The sequence below is a fragment of the Bombina bombina genome, chromosome 2 (assembly GCF_027579735.1).
Source record: "Bombina bombina isolate aBomBom1 chromosome 2, aBomBom1.pri, whole genome shotgun sequence".
In the NCBI taxonomy this organism is placed as follows: domain Eukaryota; kingdom Metazoa; phylum Chordata; class Amphibia; order Anura; family Bombinatoridae; genus Bombina; species Bombina bombina.
In genome coordinates this window covers 416,986,142-417,004,618 of record NC_069500.1, presented here as the reverse complement: position 1 = coordinate 417,004,618, position 18,477 = coordinate 416,986,142, and the positions used below count along the sequence as shown (strand labels likewise).

Here is an 18,477-nt window from a genome sequence, read left to right as displayed (position 1 = left end):
TTTCATTTTGTCTTTAAAGGAGCATGAAAAGCAATATTTGTCTTTCATGGTTCAGAACGAGCATACAATTTAAAACGAGTTTCCAATTTACTTCTAAAATCTAGTATGCTTTGTTCTCCTGGCATCCTTTGTTAAAAAGCATACCTAGGTAGACTCAGGAGCAGCAGAGCTAGCTGCTGGTTGGTGGCTGCACATATATGCGTTTTGTGATTGGCTTCCCTAATGTGCTCAGGTTGTTCGTAGTAGTGCGTTGCTGCTGCACCTTCAACAAAAGTATACAAAGAGAATGAAACAAATAAGATAACATAATTCAATTGGAGTTTCATGTACCTTTCTAAGGTTGTGTTTTTTTCTCATTTATTGGAACAAACTTAATTTTTGCCTACATTGGGTTGTTGACATATTTCTTAAATTATTTTTGAGTGTAGAGAGGACCAGCACTAGTGTCAGTCATGTGCAAGCAGCTGGAGTAAGTGCACCCACTCCAACAAACAACAAATCCACAAAGTATTTAGTAGCATCACAATCAAATCTAAATGTATTTATTGTAGTAGCATAGAAATACAAAGACGACGTATCCTGTTCACCTGAAACACCATCTGTGCATTTCTATGCTTCTATAATAAATTATTTGGATTTTATTGCAGTGCTGTTTTTGGTATTTGCCCATTGGTGCTGATCTAGTTCTACAAGAATGTGAGAGAGAACCAGGTTCATACTTCTCTATAAACCTTTCTTCACACTCAGAGTATAGGTCTCTGAACTGTTTCAGGGTCACTTCCCTTTCTCCTTTTTCTCTCCAAACATGATTTTCCTTGGCTATAGATAAACTAACTCCAACAGGAAGGGTGGTGAGATGTTCTACCCTTTATACTTCTGATTGGTGGCTCTGTCTCCTCCAAAGGCCAGAAGCCATCTGACCATAAGTATTGCTATGGTTCTGCTTGGTAAAGAAACTGATTTGTTAATAAATTTGCTTATCATTGGAGCTAGCTTTGGCTAAATTATAAACCTCACTTTGACAAATTAAAATGTGTGTAAGCTTTAACATGCATATGAGGTTCACTGGTTTTAAAGGTGTATATATCACTCATAACATTTTGTCCATCCCTGTGCTTTGCTTGTAATATTTAACAATCTTTCTTAATGTGAATTATGTATTTCTCTCTTTATACATTCGCTTGCGTCTGTTTTCTTCTGTTAAGTGTGATCAGTCCACGGGTCATCATTACTTCTGGGATATTAACTGCTCCCCTACAGGAAGTGCAAGAGGATTCACCCAGCAGAGCTGCATATAGCTCCTCCCCTCTACGTCACTCCCAGTCATTCTCTTGCACCCAGCAACTAGATAGGTCGTGTGAGAGGACTATGGTGATTATACTTAGTTTTATATCTTCAATCAAAAGTTTGTTATTTTAAAATAGCACCGGAGTGTGTTATTACCTCTCTGGCAGAGTTTGAGGAAGAATCTACCAGAGTTTTGCTATGATTTTAGCCGGAGTAGTTAAGATCATATTGCTGTTCTCGGCCATCTGAGGAGTGAGGTAAACTTCAGATCAGGGGACAGCGGGCAGATGAATCTGCATAGAGGTATGTAGCAGTTTTTATTTTCTGACAATGGAATTGATGAGAAAATCCTGCCATACCGATATAATGTCATGTATGTATACTTTACACTTCAGTATTCTGGGAGAATGGTACTTCACTAGAATTACACTGTAAGAAAGACATAAAGCTGTTTAATAACTAGAGATTATGTTTAACGTTTTTGCTGGAATGTAAAATCGTTTTCATTTGCTGAGGTACTGAGTGAATAAATGTTTGGGCACCATTTTTCCACTTGGCAGTTGCTTAAATCTGTTTTTTCTGTCAGTTTCTGTTCTCCCTCACTGCTGTGTGTGTGGGGGAGGGGCGCTTTTACTATGCATCAAATATTTCAGTCAGCAACTCATTGTATTCCCTGCATGATCTGGTTCATCTCTACAGAGCTCAGGGGTCTTCAAAACTTATTTTGAGGGAGGTAATTTCTCTCAGCAGAGCTGTGAGAATTATAGTTTGACTGAAATAAAAACTTTTATTCTGTAATTTGTTTCCTGCTTTCAGAAATTGTTATCTTTGCTAATGGGATTAAACCTTTGCTAAAGTTGTGTTGTTTACAAGGATTGAGGCTATAACTGTTTCAATTTATTAATTTTTAACTGTCATAGATCTTCTGTGCTTCTTAAAGGCACAGTACGTTTTAATATTATTCTATTTGAATTGTATTTCCAAGTTGCAAGTTTATTTGCTAGTGTGTTAAACATGTCTGATTCAGAAGATGATACCTGTGTCATTTGTTGCAATGCCAAAGTGGAGCCCAATAGAAATTTATGTACTAACTGTATTGATGCTACTTTAAATAAAAATCAATCTGTACAAATTGAACAAATTTCACCAAACAACGAGGGGAGAGTTATGCCGACTAACTCGCCTCACGTGTCAGTACCTACATCTCCCGCTCAGAGGGAGGTGCGTGATATTGTAGCGCCGAGTACAGCTGGGCGGCCATTACAAATCACATTACAGGATATGGCTACTGTTATGACTGAAGTTTTGGCTAAATTACCAGAACTAAAAGGTAAGCGTGATCACTCTGGGGTGAGAACAGAGTGTGCTGATAATATTAGGGCCATGTCAGACACTGCGTCACAGGTGGCAGAACATGAGGACGGAGAACTTCATTCTGTGGGTGACGGTTCTGATCCAAACAGACTGGATTCAGATATTTCAAATTTTAAATTTAAACTGGAAAACCTCCGTGTATTACTAGGGGAGGTGTTAGCGGCTCTGAATGATTGTAACACAGTTGCAATACCAGAGAAAATGTGTAGGTTGGATAAATATTTTGCGGTACCGACGAGTACTGAGGTTTTTCCTATACCTAAGAGACTTACTGAAATTGTTACTAAGGAGTGGGATAGACCCGGTGTGCCGTTCTCACCCCCTCCGATATTTAGAAAAATGTTTCCAATAGACGCCACCACAAGGGACTTATGGCAAACGGTCCCTAAGGTGGAGGGAGCAGTTTCTACTTTAGCTAAGCGTACCACTATCCCGGTGGAGGATAGCTGTGCTTTTTCAGATCCAATGGATAAAAAGTTAGAGGGTTACCTTAAGAAAATGTTTGTTCAACAAGGTTTTATATTGCAACCCCTTGCATGCATTGCGCCGATCACGGCTGCAGCGGCATTCTGGATTGAGTCTCTGGAAGAGAACATTGGTTCAGCTACTCTGGACGACATTACGGACAGGCTTAGAGTCCTTAAACTAGCTAATTCATTCATTTCGGAGGCCGTAGTACATCTTACTAAACTTACGGCGAAGAATTCAGGATTCGCCATTCAGGCACGCAGGGCGCTGTGGCTAAAATCCTGGTCAGCTGATGTTACTTCTAAGTCTAAATTGCTTAATATACCTTTCAAAGGGCAGACCTTATTCGGGCCCGGGTTGAAAGAGATTATCGCTGACATTACAGGAGGTAAAGGCCATGCCCTGCCTCAGGACAAAGCCAAAGCCAAGACTAGACAGTCTAGTTTTCGTTCCTTTCGTAATTTCAAAGCAGGAGCAGCATCAACTTCCTCTGCACCAAAACAGGAAGGAGCTGTTGCTCGCTACAGACAAGGCTGGAAACCTAACCAGTCCTGGAACAAGGGCAAGCAGACTAGGAAACCTGCTGCTGCCCCCAAAACAGCATGAATTGAGGGCCCCCGATCCGGGATCGGATCTAGTGGGGGGCAGACTTTCTCTCTTCGCCCAGGCTTGGGCAAGAGATGTTCAGGATCCCTGGGCGCTAGAGATAATATCTCAGGGATACCTTCTGGACTTCAAATACTCTCCTCCAAGAGAGATTTCATCAGTCAAGATTGTCAACAATCCAGACAAAGAAAGAGGCTTTTCTACGCTGCGTACAAGAGCTCTTGTTAATGGGAGTAATCCATCCAGTTCCACGATCGGAACAGGGACAGGGGTTTTACTCAAATCTGTTTGTGGTTCCCAAAAAAGAGGGAATTTTCAGACCAATCCTGGACTTAAAGATCCTAAACAAATTCCTAAGAGTTCCATCGTTCAAGATGGAGACTATTCGGACAATTTTACCTATGATCCAAGAGGGTCAGTACATGACCACTGTAGATTTAAAAGATGCTTACCTGCACATACCGATTCACAAAGATCATTACCGGTACCTAAGGTTTGCCTTCCTAGACAGGCATTACCAGTTTGTGGCTCTTCCATTCGGATTGGCTACAGTGCCAAGAATCTTCACAAAGGTTCTGGGTGCTCTTCTGGCGGTACTAAGACCGCGGGGAATCTCGGTAGCTCCATACCTAGACGACATTCTGATACAAGCTTCAAGCTTTCAAACTGCCAAATCTCATACAGAGTTAGTGCTGGCATTTCTAAGGTCACATGGATGGAAGGTGAACGAAAAGAAAAGTTCACTCGTTCCACTCACAAGAGTTCCCTTCCTGGGGACTCTTATAGATTCTGTAGAAATGAAGATTTACCTGACAGAGGACAGGCTATCAAGACTTCAAAGTGCTTGCCGCACTCTTCATTCCATTCAACACCCGTCAGTGGCTCAATGTATGGAGGTAATCGGCTTAATGGTAGCGGCAATGGACATAGTACCCTTTGCACGCTTACACCTCAGACCACTGCAACTGTGCATGCTAGGTCAGTGGAATGGGGATTACTCAGACTTATCCCCTTCTCTGAATCTGGATCAAGAGACCAGAAATTCTCTTCTATGGTGGCTTTCTCGGCCACACCTGTCCAGGGGGATGCCATTCAGCAGACCAGACTGGACAATTGTAACAACAGACGCCAGCCTTCTAGGTTGGGGTGCCGTCTGGAATTCCCTGAAGGCTCAGGGACTATGGAGTCAGGAGGAGAGTCTCCTGCCAATAAACATTCTGGAATTGAGAGCAGTTCTCAATGCCCTCCTGGCTTGGCCCCAGTTGACAACTCGGGGGTTCATCAGGTTTCAGTCGGACAACATCACGACTGTAGCTTACATCAACCATCAGGGAGGGACAAGAAGCTCCCTAGCTATGATGGAAGTATCAAAGATAATTCGCTGGGCAGAGTCTCACTCTCTTGCCACCTGTCAGCAATCCACATCCCGGGAGTGGAGAACTGGGAGGCGGATTTCTTAAGTCGTCAGACTTTTCATCCGGGGGAGTGGGAACTTCATCCGGAGGTCTTTGCCCAAATACTTCGACGTTGGGGCAAACCAGAGATAGATCTCATGGCGTCTCGACAGAACGCCAAGCTTCCTCGTTACGGGTCCAGATCCAGGGATCCAGGAGCAGTCCTGATAGATGCTCTGACAGCACCTTGGGACTTCAGGATGGCTTACGTGTTTCCACCCTTCCCGTTGCTTCCTCGATTGATAGCCAGAATCAAACAAGAGAGAGCATCAGTGATTCTAATAGCACCTGCGTGGCCACGCAGGACTTGGTATGCAGACCTGGTGGACATGTCATCCTGTCCGCCTTGGTCTCTACCTCTGAAACAGGACCTTCTGATACAGGGTCCCTTCAAACATCAAAATCTAACTTCTCTGAAGCTGACTGCTTGGAAATTGAACGCTTAATTTTATCAAGACGTGGGTTTTCTGAGTCAGTTATTAGTACCTTAATACAGACTAGGAAACCTGTTACCAGAAAGATTTACCATAAGATATGGCGTAAATACCTACATTGGTGTGAATCCAAAGGTTACTCTTGGAGTAAGGTTAGGATTCCTAGGATATTGTCTTTTCTACAAGAAGGTTTAGAAAAGGGTTTATCTGCTAGTTCATTAAAGGGACAGATCTCAGCTCTGTCCATTCTGTTACACAAACGTCTGTCAGAAGTTCCTGACGTCCAGGCTTTTTGTCAGGCTTTGGCCAGGATTAAGCCTGTGTTTAAAACTGTTGCTCCACCATGGAGTTTAAACCTTGTTCTTAATGTTTTACAGGGCGTTCCGTTTGAACCCCTTCATTCCATTGATATAAAGTTGTTATCTTGGAAAGTTCTATTTTTAATGGCTATTTCCTCGGCTCGAAGAGTCTCTGAATTATCAGCCTTACATTGTGATTCTCCTTATTTGATTTTTCATTCGGATAAGGTAGTCCTGCGTACTAAACCTGGGTTCTTACCTAAGGTAGTTACTAACAGGAATATCAATCAAGAGATTGTTGTTCCTTCTTTATGCCCAAATCCTTCTTCAAAGAAGGAACGTCTACTGCACAACCTGGATGTAGTCCGGGCTCTAAAATTTTACTTGCAGGCAACTAAGGAATTCCGACAAACGTCTTCTCTGTTTGTCATTTACTCTGGGCAGAGGAGAGGTCAAAAAGCTTCCGCTACCTCTCTTTCTTTTTGGCTTCGTAGCATAGTTCGTTTAGCTTATGAGACTGCTGGACAGCAGCCCCCTGAAAGAATTACAGCTCATTCTACTAGAGCTGTGGCTTCCACTTGGGCCTTCAAGAATGAGGCCTCTGTTGAACAGATTTGCAAGGCTGCAACTTGGTCTTCGCTTCATACTTTTTCCAAATTTTACAAATTTGACACCTTTGCTTCATCGGAGGCTATTTTTGGGAGAAAGGTTCTTCAGGCAGTGGTTCCTTCTGTATAAAGAGTCTGCCTATCCCTCCCGTCATCCGTGTACTTTTGCTTTGGTATTGGTATCCCAGAAGTAATGATGACCCGTGGACTGATCACACTTAACAGAAGAAAACATAATTTATGCTTACCTGATAAATTCCTTTCTTCTGTAGTGTGATCAGTCCACGGCCCGCCCTGTTTTTAAGGCAGGTAAATATTTTTTAATTTATACTCCAGTCACCACTTCACCCTTGGCTTTTCCTTTCTCGTTGGTCCTTGGTCGAATGACTGGGAGTGACGTAGAGGGGAGGAACTATATGCAGCTCTGCTGGGTGAATCCTCTTGCACTTCCTGTAGGGGAGCAGTTAATATCCCAGAAGTAATGATGACCCGTGGACTGATCACACTACAGAAGAAAGGAATTTATCAGGTAAGCATAAATTATGTTTTTTCATATTTAGAAATGTGACAATTTGTCCTCTCTATTTCTGCACTTAGAGGGGCCCCACTGCAGCTTGCTGCCTGCCTGACTCATGCTGTTGTGCAACAGACCCTACAGAGTGACCTGTCACCTTTTGTGGAAAAGAATGATGCTCAGACAATAGATGAGGAAACACAGGAGGATGCAATGAAGGATGAGCGTGAGTACCGCAGATCGCAGTCTGATCAGAGCTATACCCAGGGGGAGAATATTGAGGAGTTTTCTCCAACATAGGTGTGTCCGGTCCACGGCGTCATCCTTACTTGTGGGATATTCTCTTCCCCAACAGGAAATGGCAAAGAGCCCAGCAAAGCTGGTCACATGATCCCTCCTAGGCTCCGCCTACCCCAGTCATTCTCTTTGCCGTTGTACAGGCAACATCTCCACGGAGATGGCTTAGAGTTTTTTAGTGTTTAACTGTAGTTTTTCATTATTCAATCAAGAGTTTGTTATTTTCAAATAGTGCTGGTATGTACTATTTACTCAGAAACAGAAAAGAGATGAAGAATTCTGTTTGTATGAGGAAAATGATTTTAGCAACCGTAACTAAAATCCATGGCTGTTCCACACAGGACTGTTGAGAGCAATTAACTTCAGTTGGGGGAACAGTTTGCAGTCCCTTGCTGCTTGAGGTATGACACATTCTAACAAGACGATGTAATGCTGGAAGCTGTCATTTTCCCTATGGGATCCGGTAAGCCATGTTTATTACGATTGTAAATAAGGGCTTCACAAGGGCTTATTTAAACTGTAGACTTTTTCTGGGCTAAATCGATTGATTATTAACACATATTTAGCCTTGAGGAATCATTTTATCTGGGTATTTTGATATAATAATATCGGCAGGCACTGTTTTAGACACCTTATTCTTTAGGGGCTTTCCCCAAGCATAGGCAGAGTCTCATTTTCGCGCCGGTGTTGCGCACTTGTTTTTGAGAGGCATGGCATGCAGTCGCATGTGAGAGGAGCTCTGATACTTATAAAAGACTTCTGAAGGCGTCATTTGGTATCGTATTCCCCTTTGGGTTTGGTTGGGTCTCAGCAAAGCAGATACCAGGGACTGTAAAGGGGTTTAAAGCTTAAAACGGCTCCGGTTCCGTTATTTTAAGGGTTAAAGCTTCCAAAATTGGTGTGCAATATTTTCAAGGCTTTAAGACGCTGTGGTGAAAATTTGGTGAATTTTGAACAATTCCTTCATGTTTTTTCGCAATTGCAGTAATAAAGTGTGTTCAGTTTAAAATTTAAAGTGACAGTAACGGTTTTATTTTAAAACGTTTTTTGTACTTTCTGATCAAGTTTATGCCTGTTTAACATGTCTGAACTACCAGATAGACTGTGTTCTGAATGTGGGGAAGCCAGAATTCCTATTCATTTAAATAAATGTGATTTATGTGATAATGACAATGATGCCCAAGATGATTCCTCAAGTGAGGGGAGTAAGCATGGTACTGCATCATTCCCTCCTTCGTCTACACGAGTCTTGCCCACTCAGGAGGCCCCTAGTACATCTAGCGCGCCAATACTCCTTACTATGCAACAATTAACGGCTGTAATGGATAATTCTGTCAAAAGCATTTTAGCCAAAATGAACCCTTGTCAGCGTAAGCGTGGCTGCTCTGTTTTAGTTACTGAAGAGCATGACGACGCTGATATTAATATCTCTGAAGGGCCCCTAACCCAATCTGAGGGGGCCAGGGAGGTTTTGTCTGAGGGAGAAATTACTGATTTAGGGAACATTTCTCAGCAGGCTGAATCTGATGTGATTACATTTAAATTTAAATTGGAACATCTCCGCATTTTGCTTAAGGAGGTATTATCCACTCTGGATGATTGTGAAAATTTAGTCATCCCAGAGAAACTATGTAAAATGGACAAGTTCCTAGAGGTGCCGGGGCTCCCAGAAGCTTTTCCTATACCCAAGCGGGTGGCGGACATTGTTAATAAAGAATGGGAAAGGCCCGGTATTCCTTTCGTCCCTCCCCCCATATTTAAAAAATTGTTTCTTATGGTCGACCCCAGAAAGGACTTATGGCAGTCAGTCCCCAAGGTCGAGGGAGCGGTTTCTACTTTAAACAAACGCACCACTATTCCCATAGAGGATAGTTGTGCTTTCAAAGATCCTATGGATAAAAAATTAGAAGGTTTGCTTAAAAAGATGTTTGTTCAGCAGGGTTACCTTCTACAACCCATTTCATGCATTGTCCCTGTCACTACTGCCGCATATTTCTGGTTTGATGAACTGCTTAAGGTGCTCGATAGTGACTCTCCTCCTTATGAGGAGATTATGGACAGAATCAATGCTCTCAAATTGGCTAATTCTTTCACTCTAGACGCCTCTTTGCAATTGGCTAAGTTAGCGGCTAAGAACTCTGGGTTTGCTATTGTGGCGCGCAGAGCGCTTTGGTTGAAATCTTGGTCGGCTGATGCGTCTTCCAAGAACAAGCTACTAAACATTCCTTTCAAGGGGAAAACGTTGTTTGGTCCTGACTTGAAAGAGATTATCTCTGATATCACTGGGGGTAAGGGCCACGCCCTTCCTCAGGATCGGCCTTTCAAGGCAAAAAATAGACCTAATTTTCGTCCCTTTCGTAAAAACGGACCAGCCCAAGGTGCTACGTCCTCTAAGCAAGAGGGTAATACTTCTCAGGCTAAGCCAGCTTGGAGACCAATGCAAGGCTGGAACAAGGGAAAGCAGGCCAAGAAACCTGCCACTGCTACCAAAACAGCATGAAATATTGGCCCCCGATCCGGGACCGGATCTGGTGGGGGGCAGACTCTCTCTCTTCGCTCAGGCTTGGGCAAGAGATGTTCTGGATCCTTGGGCGCTAGAAATAGTCTCCCAGGGTTATCTTCTGGAATTCAAGGGACTTCCCCCAAGGGGGAGGTTCCACAGGTCGCAGTTGTCTTCAGACCACATAAAAAGACAGGCGTTCTTACATTGTGTAGAAGACCTGTTAAAAATGGGAGTGATTCATCCTGTTCCATTAAGAGAACAAGGGATGGGGTTCTACTCCAATCTGTTCATAGTTCCCAAAAAAGAGGGAACGTTCAGACCAATCCTAGATCTCAAGATCTTAAACAAATTTCTCAAGGTCCCATCGTTCAAGATGGAAACCATTCGAACTATCCTTCCTTCCATCCAGGAAGGTCAATTCATGACCACGGTGGATTTAAAGGATGCGTATCTACATATTCCTATCCGCAAGGAACATCATCGGTTCCTAAGGTTTGCATTCCTGGACAAACATTACCAGTTCGTGGCGCTTCCTTTCGGATTAGCCACTGCTCCAAGGATTTTCACAAAGGTACTAGGGTCCCTTCTAGCGGTGCTAAGACCAAGGGGCATTGCAGTAGTACCTTACCTGGACGACATTCTGATTCAAGCGTCGTCCCTTCCTCAAGCAAAGGCTCACACGGACATTGTCCTGGCCTTTCTCAGATCTCACGGCTGGAAAGTGAACGTGGAAAAGAGTTCTCTATCCCCGTCAACAAGGGTTCCCTTCTTGGGAACAATTATAGACTCCTTAGAAATGAGGATCTTTCTAACAGAGGCCAGAAAAACAAAGCTTCTGGACTCTTGTCGGATACTTCATTCCGTTCCTCTTCCTTCCATAGCTCAGTGCATGGAAGTGATCGGTTTGATGGTGGCGGCGATGGACATAGTTCCTTTTGCGCGCATTCATCTAAGACCATTACAACTGTGCATGCTCAGTCAGTGGAATGGGGACTATACAGACTTGTCTCCGAAGATACAAGTAAATCAGAGGACCAGAGACTCACTCCGTTGGTGGCTGTCCCTGGACAATCTGTCTCAAGGGATGATGTTCCACAGACCAGAGTGGGTCATTGTCACGACCGACGCCAGTCTGATAGGCTGGGGCGCGGTCTGGGGATCCCTGAAAGCTCAGGGTCTTTGGTCTCGGGAAGAATCTCTTCTACCGATAAATATTCTGGAACTGAGAGCGATATTCAATGCTCTCCAGGCCTGGCCCCAGCTTGCGAGGACCAGGTTCATACGGTTTCAATCAGACAACATGACGACTGTTGCGTACATCAACCATCAGGGGGGAACAAGAAGTTCCCTAGCGATGGAAGAAGTAACCAAAATTATTCTTTGGGCGGAGTCTCACTCCTGCCACCTGTCTGCTATCCACATCCCAGGAGTGGAAAATTGGGAAGCGGATTTTCTGAGTCGGCAGACATTGCATCCGGGGGAGTGGGAACTCCATCCGGAAATCTTTGCCCAAGTCACTCACCTGTGGGGCATTCCAGACATGGATCTGATGGCCTCTCGTCAGAACTTCAAAGTTCCTTGCTACGGGGCCAGATCCAGGGATCCCAAGGCGGCTCTAGTGGATGCACTAGTAGCACCTTGGACCTTCAAACTAGCTTATGTGTTCCCGCCATTTCCTCTCATCCCCAGGCTGATAGCCAGGATCAAGCAGGAGAGGGCGTCGGTGATCTTGATAGCTCCTGCGTGGCCACGCAGGACTTGGTATGCAGATCTGGTGAATATGTCATCGGCTCCACCTTGGAAGCTACCTTTGAGACGAGACCTTCTTGTTCAGGGTCCGTTCGAACATCCGAATCTGGTTTCACTCCAGCTGACTGCTTGGAGATTGAACGCTTGATTTTATCGAAGCGAGGATTCTCAGATTCTGTTATCGATACTCTTGTTCAGGCCAGAAAGCCTGTGACTAGAAAGATTTACCACAAAATTTGGAAAAAATATATCTGTTGGTGTGAATCTAAAGGATTCCCTTGGGACAAGGTTAAGATTCCTAGGATTCTATCCTTCCTTCAAGAAGGATTGGACAAAGGATTATCTGCAAGTTCCCTGAAGGGACAGATTTCTGCCTTGTCGGTATTACTTCACAAAAAGCTGGCAGCTGTGCCAGATGTTCAAGCCTTTGTTCAGGCTCTGGTTAGAATCAAGCCTGTTTACAAACCTTTGACTCCTCCTTGGAGTCTCAATTTAGTTCTTTCAGTTCTTCAGGGGGTTCCGTTTGAACCCTTACATTCCGTTGATATTAAGTTATTATCTTGGAAAGTTTTGTTTTTAGTTGCGATTTCTTCTGCTAGAAGAGTCTCAGAATTATCTGCTCTGCAGTGTTCTCCTCCTTATCTGGTGTTCCATGCAGATAAGGTGGTTTTACGTACTAAACCTGGTTTTCTTCCAAAAGTTGTTTCTAACAAAACCAGTTTCAAAGAAGGAACGTTTGTTGCACAATTTGGATGTTGTTCGCGCTCTAAAATTCTATTTAGATGCTACAAAGGATTTTAGACAAACATCTTCCTTGTTTGTTGTTTATTCAGGTAAAAGGAGAGGTCAAAAAGCAACTTCTACCTCTCTCTCTTTTTGGATTAAAAGCATCATCAGATTGGCTTACGAGACTGCCGGACGGCAGCCTCCCGAAAGAATCACAGCTCATTCCACTAGGGCTGTGGCTTCCACATGGGCCTTCAAGAACGAGGCTTCTGTTGATCAGATATGTAGGGCAGCGACTTGGTCTTCACTGCACACTTTTACCAAATTTTACAAGTTTGATACTTTTGCTTCTTCTGAGGCTATTTTTGGGAGAAAGGTTTTGCAAGCCGTGGTGCCTTCCATTTAGGTGACCTGATTTGCTCCCTCCCTTCATCCGTGTCCTAAAGCTTTGGTATTGGTTCCCACAAGTAAGGATGACGCCGTGGACCGGACACACCTATGTTGGAGAAAACAGAATTTATGTTTACCTGATAAATTTCTTTCTCCAACGGTGTGTCCGGTCCACGGCCCGCCCTGGTTTTTTTAATCAGGTCTGATATTTTATTTTCTTTAACTACAGTCACCACGGTACCATATGGTTTCTCCTATGCAAATATTCCTCCTTAACGTCGGTCGAATGACTGGGGTAGGCAGAGCCTAGGAGGGATCATGTGACCAGCTTTGCTGGGCTCTTTGCCATTTCCTGTTGGGGAAGAGAATATCCCACAAGTAAGGATGACGCCGTGGACCGGACACACCGTTGGAGAAAGAAATTTATCAGGTAAACATAAATTCTGTTTTTTTTTTTTAATATAACTTTATTTATAAAAGCACTTGAGTGTACAACAATAAATGATTAGTAACATTTAGTACAGACAATGCAGACATATCTCTAAATCAAGCATTTATCATATAACTTTAAATCATTCCTGGTTTGTGCCACAAAATGAACACACAATATAAACAGATGTCTCCCAGCTTTACTTCACGGTATAAACCTGCTGCATAACATCACTAAGTGCCTTTATACTTTTACCAATATTTAAAATGAACAAAACAAAATAAAAAAAATTGAAACAATACCCATCTAAACTGAGAAGGCCTCTCCACCCAGCAGGAGAGAGTAACCTGAGTAGGAGAAAGAATCATTCCGGTATTGCGTTATATATTATCAAGAAGAAAAGGATTTGACTCCTTTGGTCTCCAGAAGTCCCCACAAGCATTTACGTTGTTGCAGTAGGCACCATCCCATCCTGCAAGCCATTTAAATTGCTAGTAGTGACACTCAGCAACCTTCCATATAGGTTTTCCATCAGCATAAACTATTCCTAAATGGGTACAACACGCTATGTCACAAACATTCAGTGAGATAAGTAATTAGCTAATTTTCCTAATTAATTGTTTAATGCAGTTCTTTTAATCTCCGTTGATGTCAGCTTGTTCCACAAATTGCTGTACCGCAACCAAAAATTTGTTAAAAGGTAGCGCTCTATTAGACACCCAGTACTTTAATATCAATCTCCTAGCTATTAATACCATCAGTGCAATAAACGTAGACTTCTTTAGATGTTGTTCATCGCCTTCCAGGAACAAAACATAAAGCGGGGTCAGGGGGCGGAGTCTGACACAAAATGGAGACAATGTGTTTCTTAGCAGCTCCGTAGTTACTATCATATAAACCTTATCTGTAGAGCTTATTTTCCTCATCTACCCATGAAACGACTGCAACATCTCTATTTACTGGGGAGACAACTAAGACCCCCATTGACGACCTACAGTGGAAATTTTACCTCCATATCCGTTGGCCGACCGCCCCAGCTGACGCATCTCTAACTAACCAGAGGACCCAGAAATCTTAGATGGGTGAGCCCTCATCTCCCCTCTATCTGTCCCTAACAGTCATAGCCGGTCACTGTAGAGACCGTTACTGTCCCTCTGACACGCACCGGAGGTGTTGGATTACCTGCATCTGATGTCCTGGAGGATTCTCACATGGCCTGGGCCGCAAATGGCGGTGGACTGGTAGATCTGCAGTCTCTATTTGCCCGTGATGATTGTGGGTGTAGTGGAGCAAAAAGACAGCTCCTTGTTGCCTTCTGACCCACAGCTTCGTCTGTCTGCCCCAAAGTATGATGTGAGCACGCATGGTACAGATCGGGGAGAAACCTTTGATGCCCTATCTCCCACGTAGCCTAGAAAATATCGCACTTATTTTTTTTCCCACTACTGTGACACAGATCCGGACTTTAGTGCAAGGACCATGGCAGTTTAACATGGGCTTCAGAAATACATTTGTACTGGCACCTCGACAACGATGATGGCTTTAATTGGAATCTAAAAAGTACCGGAGATAACTATTGATATATTGTCATACTCTATCCTGCACACCTCAAATTCAACCACCATATACCCTGCAAGCGCTATACTATTTATAATGGAGTGCATCATCCTTCTACTGAACGATTTGTCTGCACGCCTGGATTGGCACTATGAAAATTGTATGGACGCTCTGCAGCCTAAAATTAACTCTTTATTCAACACTTCGCCCATTGAGGCTCCACAGCGCACTCAGTGGATAGAGTCTGAATCAGAAGAAGCTTACAAAGAGGAAAAGGGGATAGATGCAGAGCCTCATCAGCTGGTCAGCGATATGGATGCACTAATGGACATAGAGGCTACTCAAATGTTCAGAAAAAGCCATGGACTTTTTCTGCCTGGGCCCTCACCCCTCCTGACTATAACTGAACTAACGTATCCAACAGCGGAAACCCGGAGAAGGCGCCCTCCGGGTGAGAAGCAGCAACAACTCAAGAAAGCTTCAAGTAATCAGCTGGGGAGAGCTAGAGGTAGAAGTAGTCGACTACAATAGCCTAGGAGACCTAAGACTTCCCTGCCTTGGAATTTGGTGCACACAAAAATGACTGGGACTTATACCATTAAGCTAGCAGGTCTGTTGGCTCCACTAGGTCTGCTCTCTAGGAGAGATCTCCCAACTATGAAGCCGTCATCAGACACGCTCGCTCAGCACATCGCAGCACCCATGTTCAGATCTGGTGTGGGGTAATTCTTAACTATTATTGAAGGGGTGCCTATGTTTTAGGTGAATATGATTATGACAATTTACCATGGTATATCTGCACCCAAGTTTCTAACATGTACAGTTACATAGTATATATTATCTTCAGTGACACTGTTTCATAGATAACTGCTCTCCCGGATGAAGATCTCAGGATTGGAAATGAGGGGACTACTTATATCTTAAACAATATTCAGGTCTTAATCCCCAAAGGCTGGCATAGGCTAACATATTATAGTCATGACTTCTCCATAGACATAGGGGATTTTTGAGTTCTGATGTCCTTTGAAGGTTTTAGTATTGTTAAATGTTTAGCCTCCTACTTTGTTCATATGTTGTTACCGATTTGTTTCGTTATACTATATGTTATAAACTTCAGCCCTGTCAGTGCATACTAACAATAATCCCAGTATTAGATATTTTTCGCTGATTATTCTTACTTTGGGTATTTAAGCCTTGGAGTCAAATGGTTGTTCTTAGAAATAACTAACTACCAGGCTCAGCATTATGATTGAACTATACCCACCATTTAACTCATGACAGGGAACATTAGTATCTAATAAAACATATGATATACACTTCTATAGGGCCTCAGATCGCTACTATTATTTTAACCCTTCTCCTGGAAAGGGCTGTATTTAATTGGACCATTAATGTCCTTGCATAAATATATAACCTATGCTTGAGGGTTACTATACGTAATTCCTGCCTACCTATTCAGCTAAATTAATTGGTGTATGTACTTACATCTCACATTTCTTCTTAAATTCACAATAACAGCCCCTTATACTCCACTTGTAGTTTGCCCCACAGCCGCCCAAGGACTACTCCGTTGTCCTTTCCATACAATCTAAAACTCACTGGCTTTTCCGGAAACTGTACTACATAGCACTCCGTTCCCCCCACAAACTATCCTAAGCTCAGTAAAATATCTTCTTTCTGGGACATATACTAACGCTAATTTTACTCAGGACAGGAAGCTATATTCTAATACATATGTCCTAATCTTTCTAATCCTTTACATACCCCAGCTCTAACTCTATTCATCATACTAGGTGGAGTACCCCAATGCCCTTTCAATATGCGCATTTTACACAGCCCTCTCGTAAATAGGCCCATCTCACCCTCAAATTTACAGCCTATTTAGCTCCGTACACTTTTTCTGCCCTTTCACCAACCTCTGGCATAACTAACAGAATTGTATACTCCTTCCTCAGGTTCTCACATATCTATTTTACTCAGACTAGCAAGTATGTATTAGACCATAGTTCTATGTCCTATCTATTTCTTTACATACCCCAGCTTTATCTTTATTCACCATACTAGGCTGATTATCCCAATACCCTCTCACTATGCGCATGTTGCACAGACCTCACTTGTAAATAGACCCATTTCATCCTCAAGTCTATAGCCCATTTAGCTGCATACACATTTCTTTCTTCTTACCAGCCTCCGGCATAAATGATAGAAACGTATAGTCCCTGCTTCTCCGGTACCCATGTCTCTATTCTCTTAGCATACCCTCATCCTACCCTACCTGATATATCTGACACCCCATGCTCCCTCATTAATACTTACTACTAACCTCCCATCACCTACCTATAGCCGGCCCTAATGCAACTACCCCTTAATATTCCAATCGGCACATACTACTCCCCCAAAAATATACTCAGTGTCCTCTCCATTCCATATTATATTTAATGGTTTAATTAGAAGCCATATTACTGTATTTGCTCTCCCCCCCCCCCCCCCAGCCTAAAGCAGCTCTTGGCTGCTGTCTTACCCCACCCGAAGGTTACATTAACACCCAAATACTGTTGACACTCATTTATACGTGTAGGTACTTACCACCTACTCTACTCCTATTGTGTTTCTTAATTACACGTACCTACACTAGAGTGATACTCCCTATGACAAACACTATATCATACATGGAATACAGTATATACTTATCCGGTTGCATATCTAAGGTAAAAAAAAAGAAAAAAGAATTGACTCTTAATCATCTGGATTGTAATATGTCTCTGCTCTTGTTCTTATTGTAAATGGATATAGACTGTTATGTTTTTTTGTTTATGCTATCAATCTTAATAAAAAATGTATTTTTTATAAAAAAAAAAAAAAAGCGGGGTCAGAACTATTCTAATTTTTTTTGAGTTTTGTCAACCAATTTGCAAGTTTACCCCAGAAAAATGTTAATTTAGGGCAATCCCACCATAAGTGAATTAGGTCGATTTATGCTGCTGAACACTTAGCACAAGAGTTAATCGCCCCTGGCACCCTTTTTGTTCTCTGTCCATGTGTAATGTATACTTGATGTACTAACTTAGTATGTGACTCCCTTATATCTGCTGAACGTCTTGCCTTTCTGACCCTAGTGAAGATCTGTATTATGGCCTCCTAGATGAGCCGGGCCCTCTTAAGTGTATTGGGGTATACCATAGTATCCGCCTGAGGCAGAGGGGGGTTACCTTGCATGCACAATGTCATGTAGGGGCGGATTTTGGTACCATGCTAACACTGTTGTTTCAGTGTGGTCTCCCTTTTGTCTGGGAGTGTACCTTCTCGTAGGGAAGGGATCTGGGTTCTGGAACCCGAGATCGTACTTTATTCTTTTCTGGCTTAGTAGTTTAGCATGCCAGTCTTGTTACATATGGTCGGGGTTTCCCTACCCTTTGATACGGTTTAGTCCTTCTTTCTTCCTTTTTGGTGATCTGGGCAGTCCGGGGAATTATTTATTTCCCTACCTTCGGACATGCCAGTTGTTTGGTGATGGGTCCCTTGCCTCGATGAAGCAGCCCATGTAGCCCAATGGTTGGCTTTGTGGCTTTGCAACCCAATGGTTGTTGGGAGCATGCTAAGTTTTTATGGTGCTAAGTTTAGGCAGTTCTGAGGAGTGACTGTTTATTCCTTGATCGCTCTTTCATGAGTGCGGACTGCACTCTGTGTGAGGTATGGGATCTGCCTTGTCCCTCTGGGTTTTCATTGGGACGTTTCACGGTCCTTTGGACTTACATTCAGATAGGGGTCTTCCCTCCCTTCC

At 43.1% G+C, this 18,477-nt stretch overlaps 1 protein-coding gene across 1 annotated transcript in view; it reads left to right on the top strand.

Moving 5' to 3' along the window:
* Positions 1-18,477, top strand: part of PPM1F (protein phosphatase, Mg2+/Mn2+ dependent 1F) — a 214,571-nt gene that overhangs the window by 38,437 nt on the left and 157,657 nt on the right. Inside the window, exon 2 of the mRNA XM_053701941.1 lies at positions 7,128-7,270. Within this exon, the coding sequence (XP_053557916.1) occupies positions 7,128-7,270 (143 nt within the window). The remainder of the gene's footprint in view (positions 1-7,127; positions 7,271-18,477) is intronic.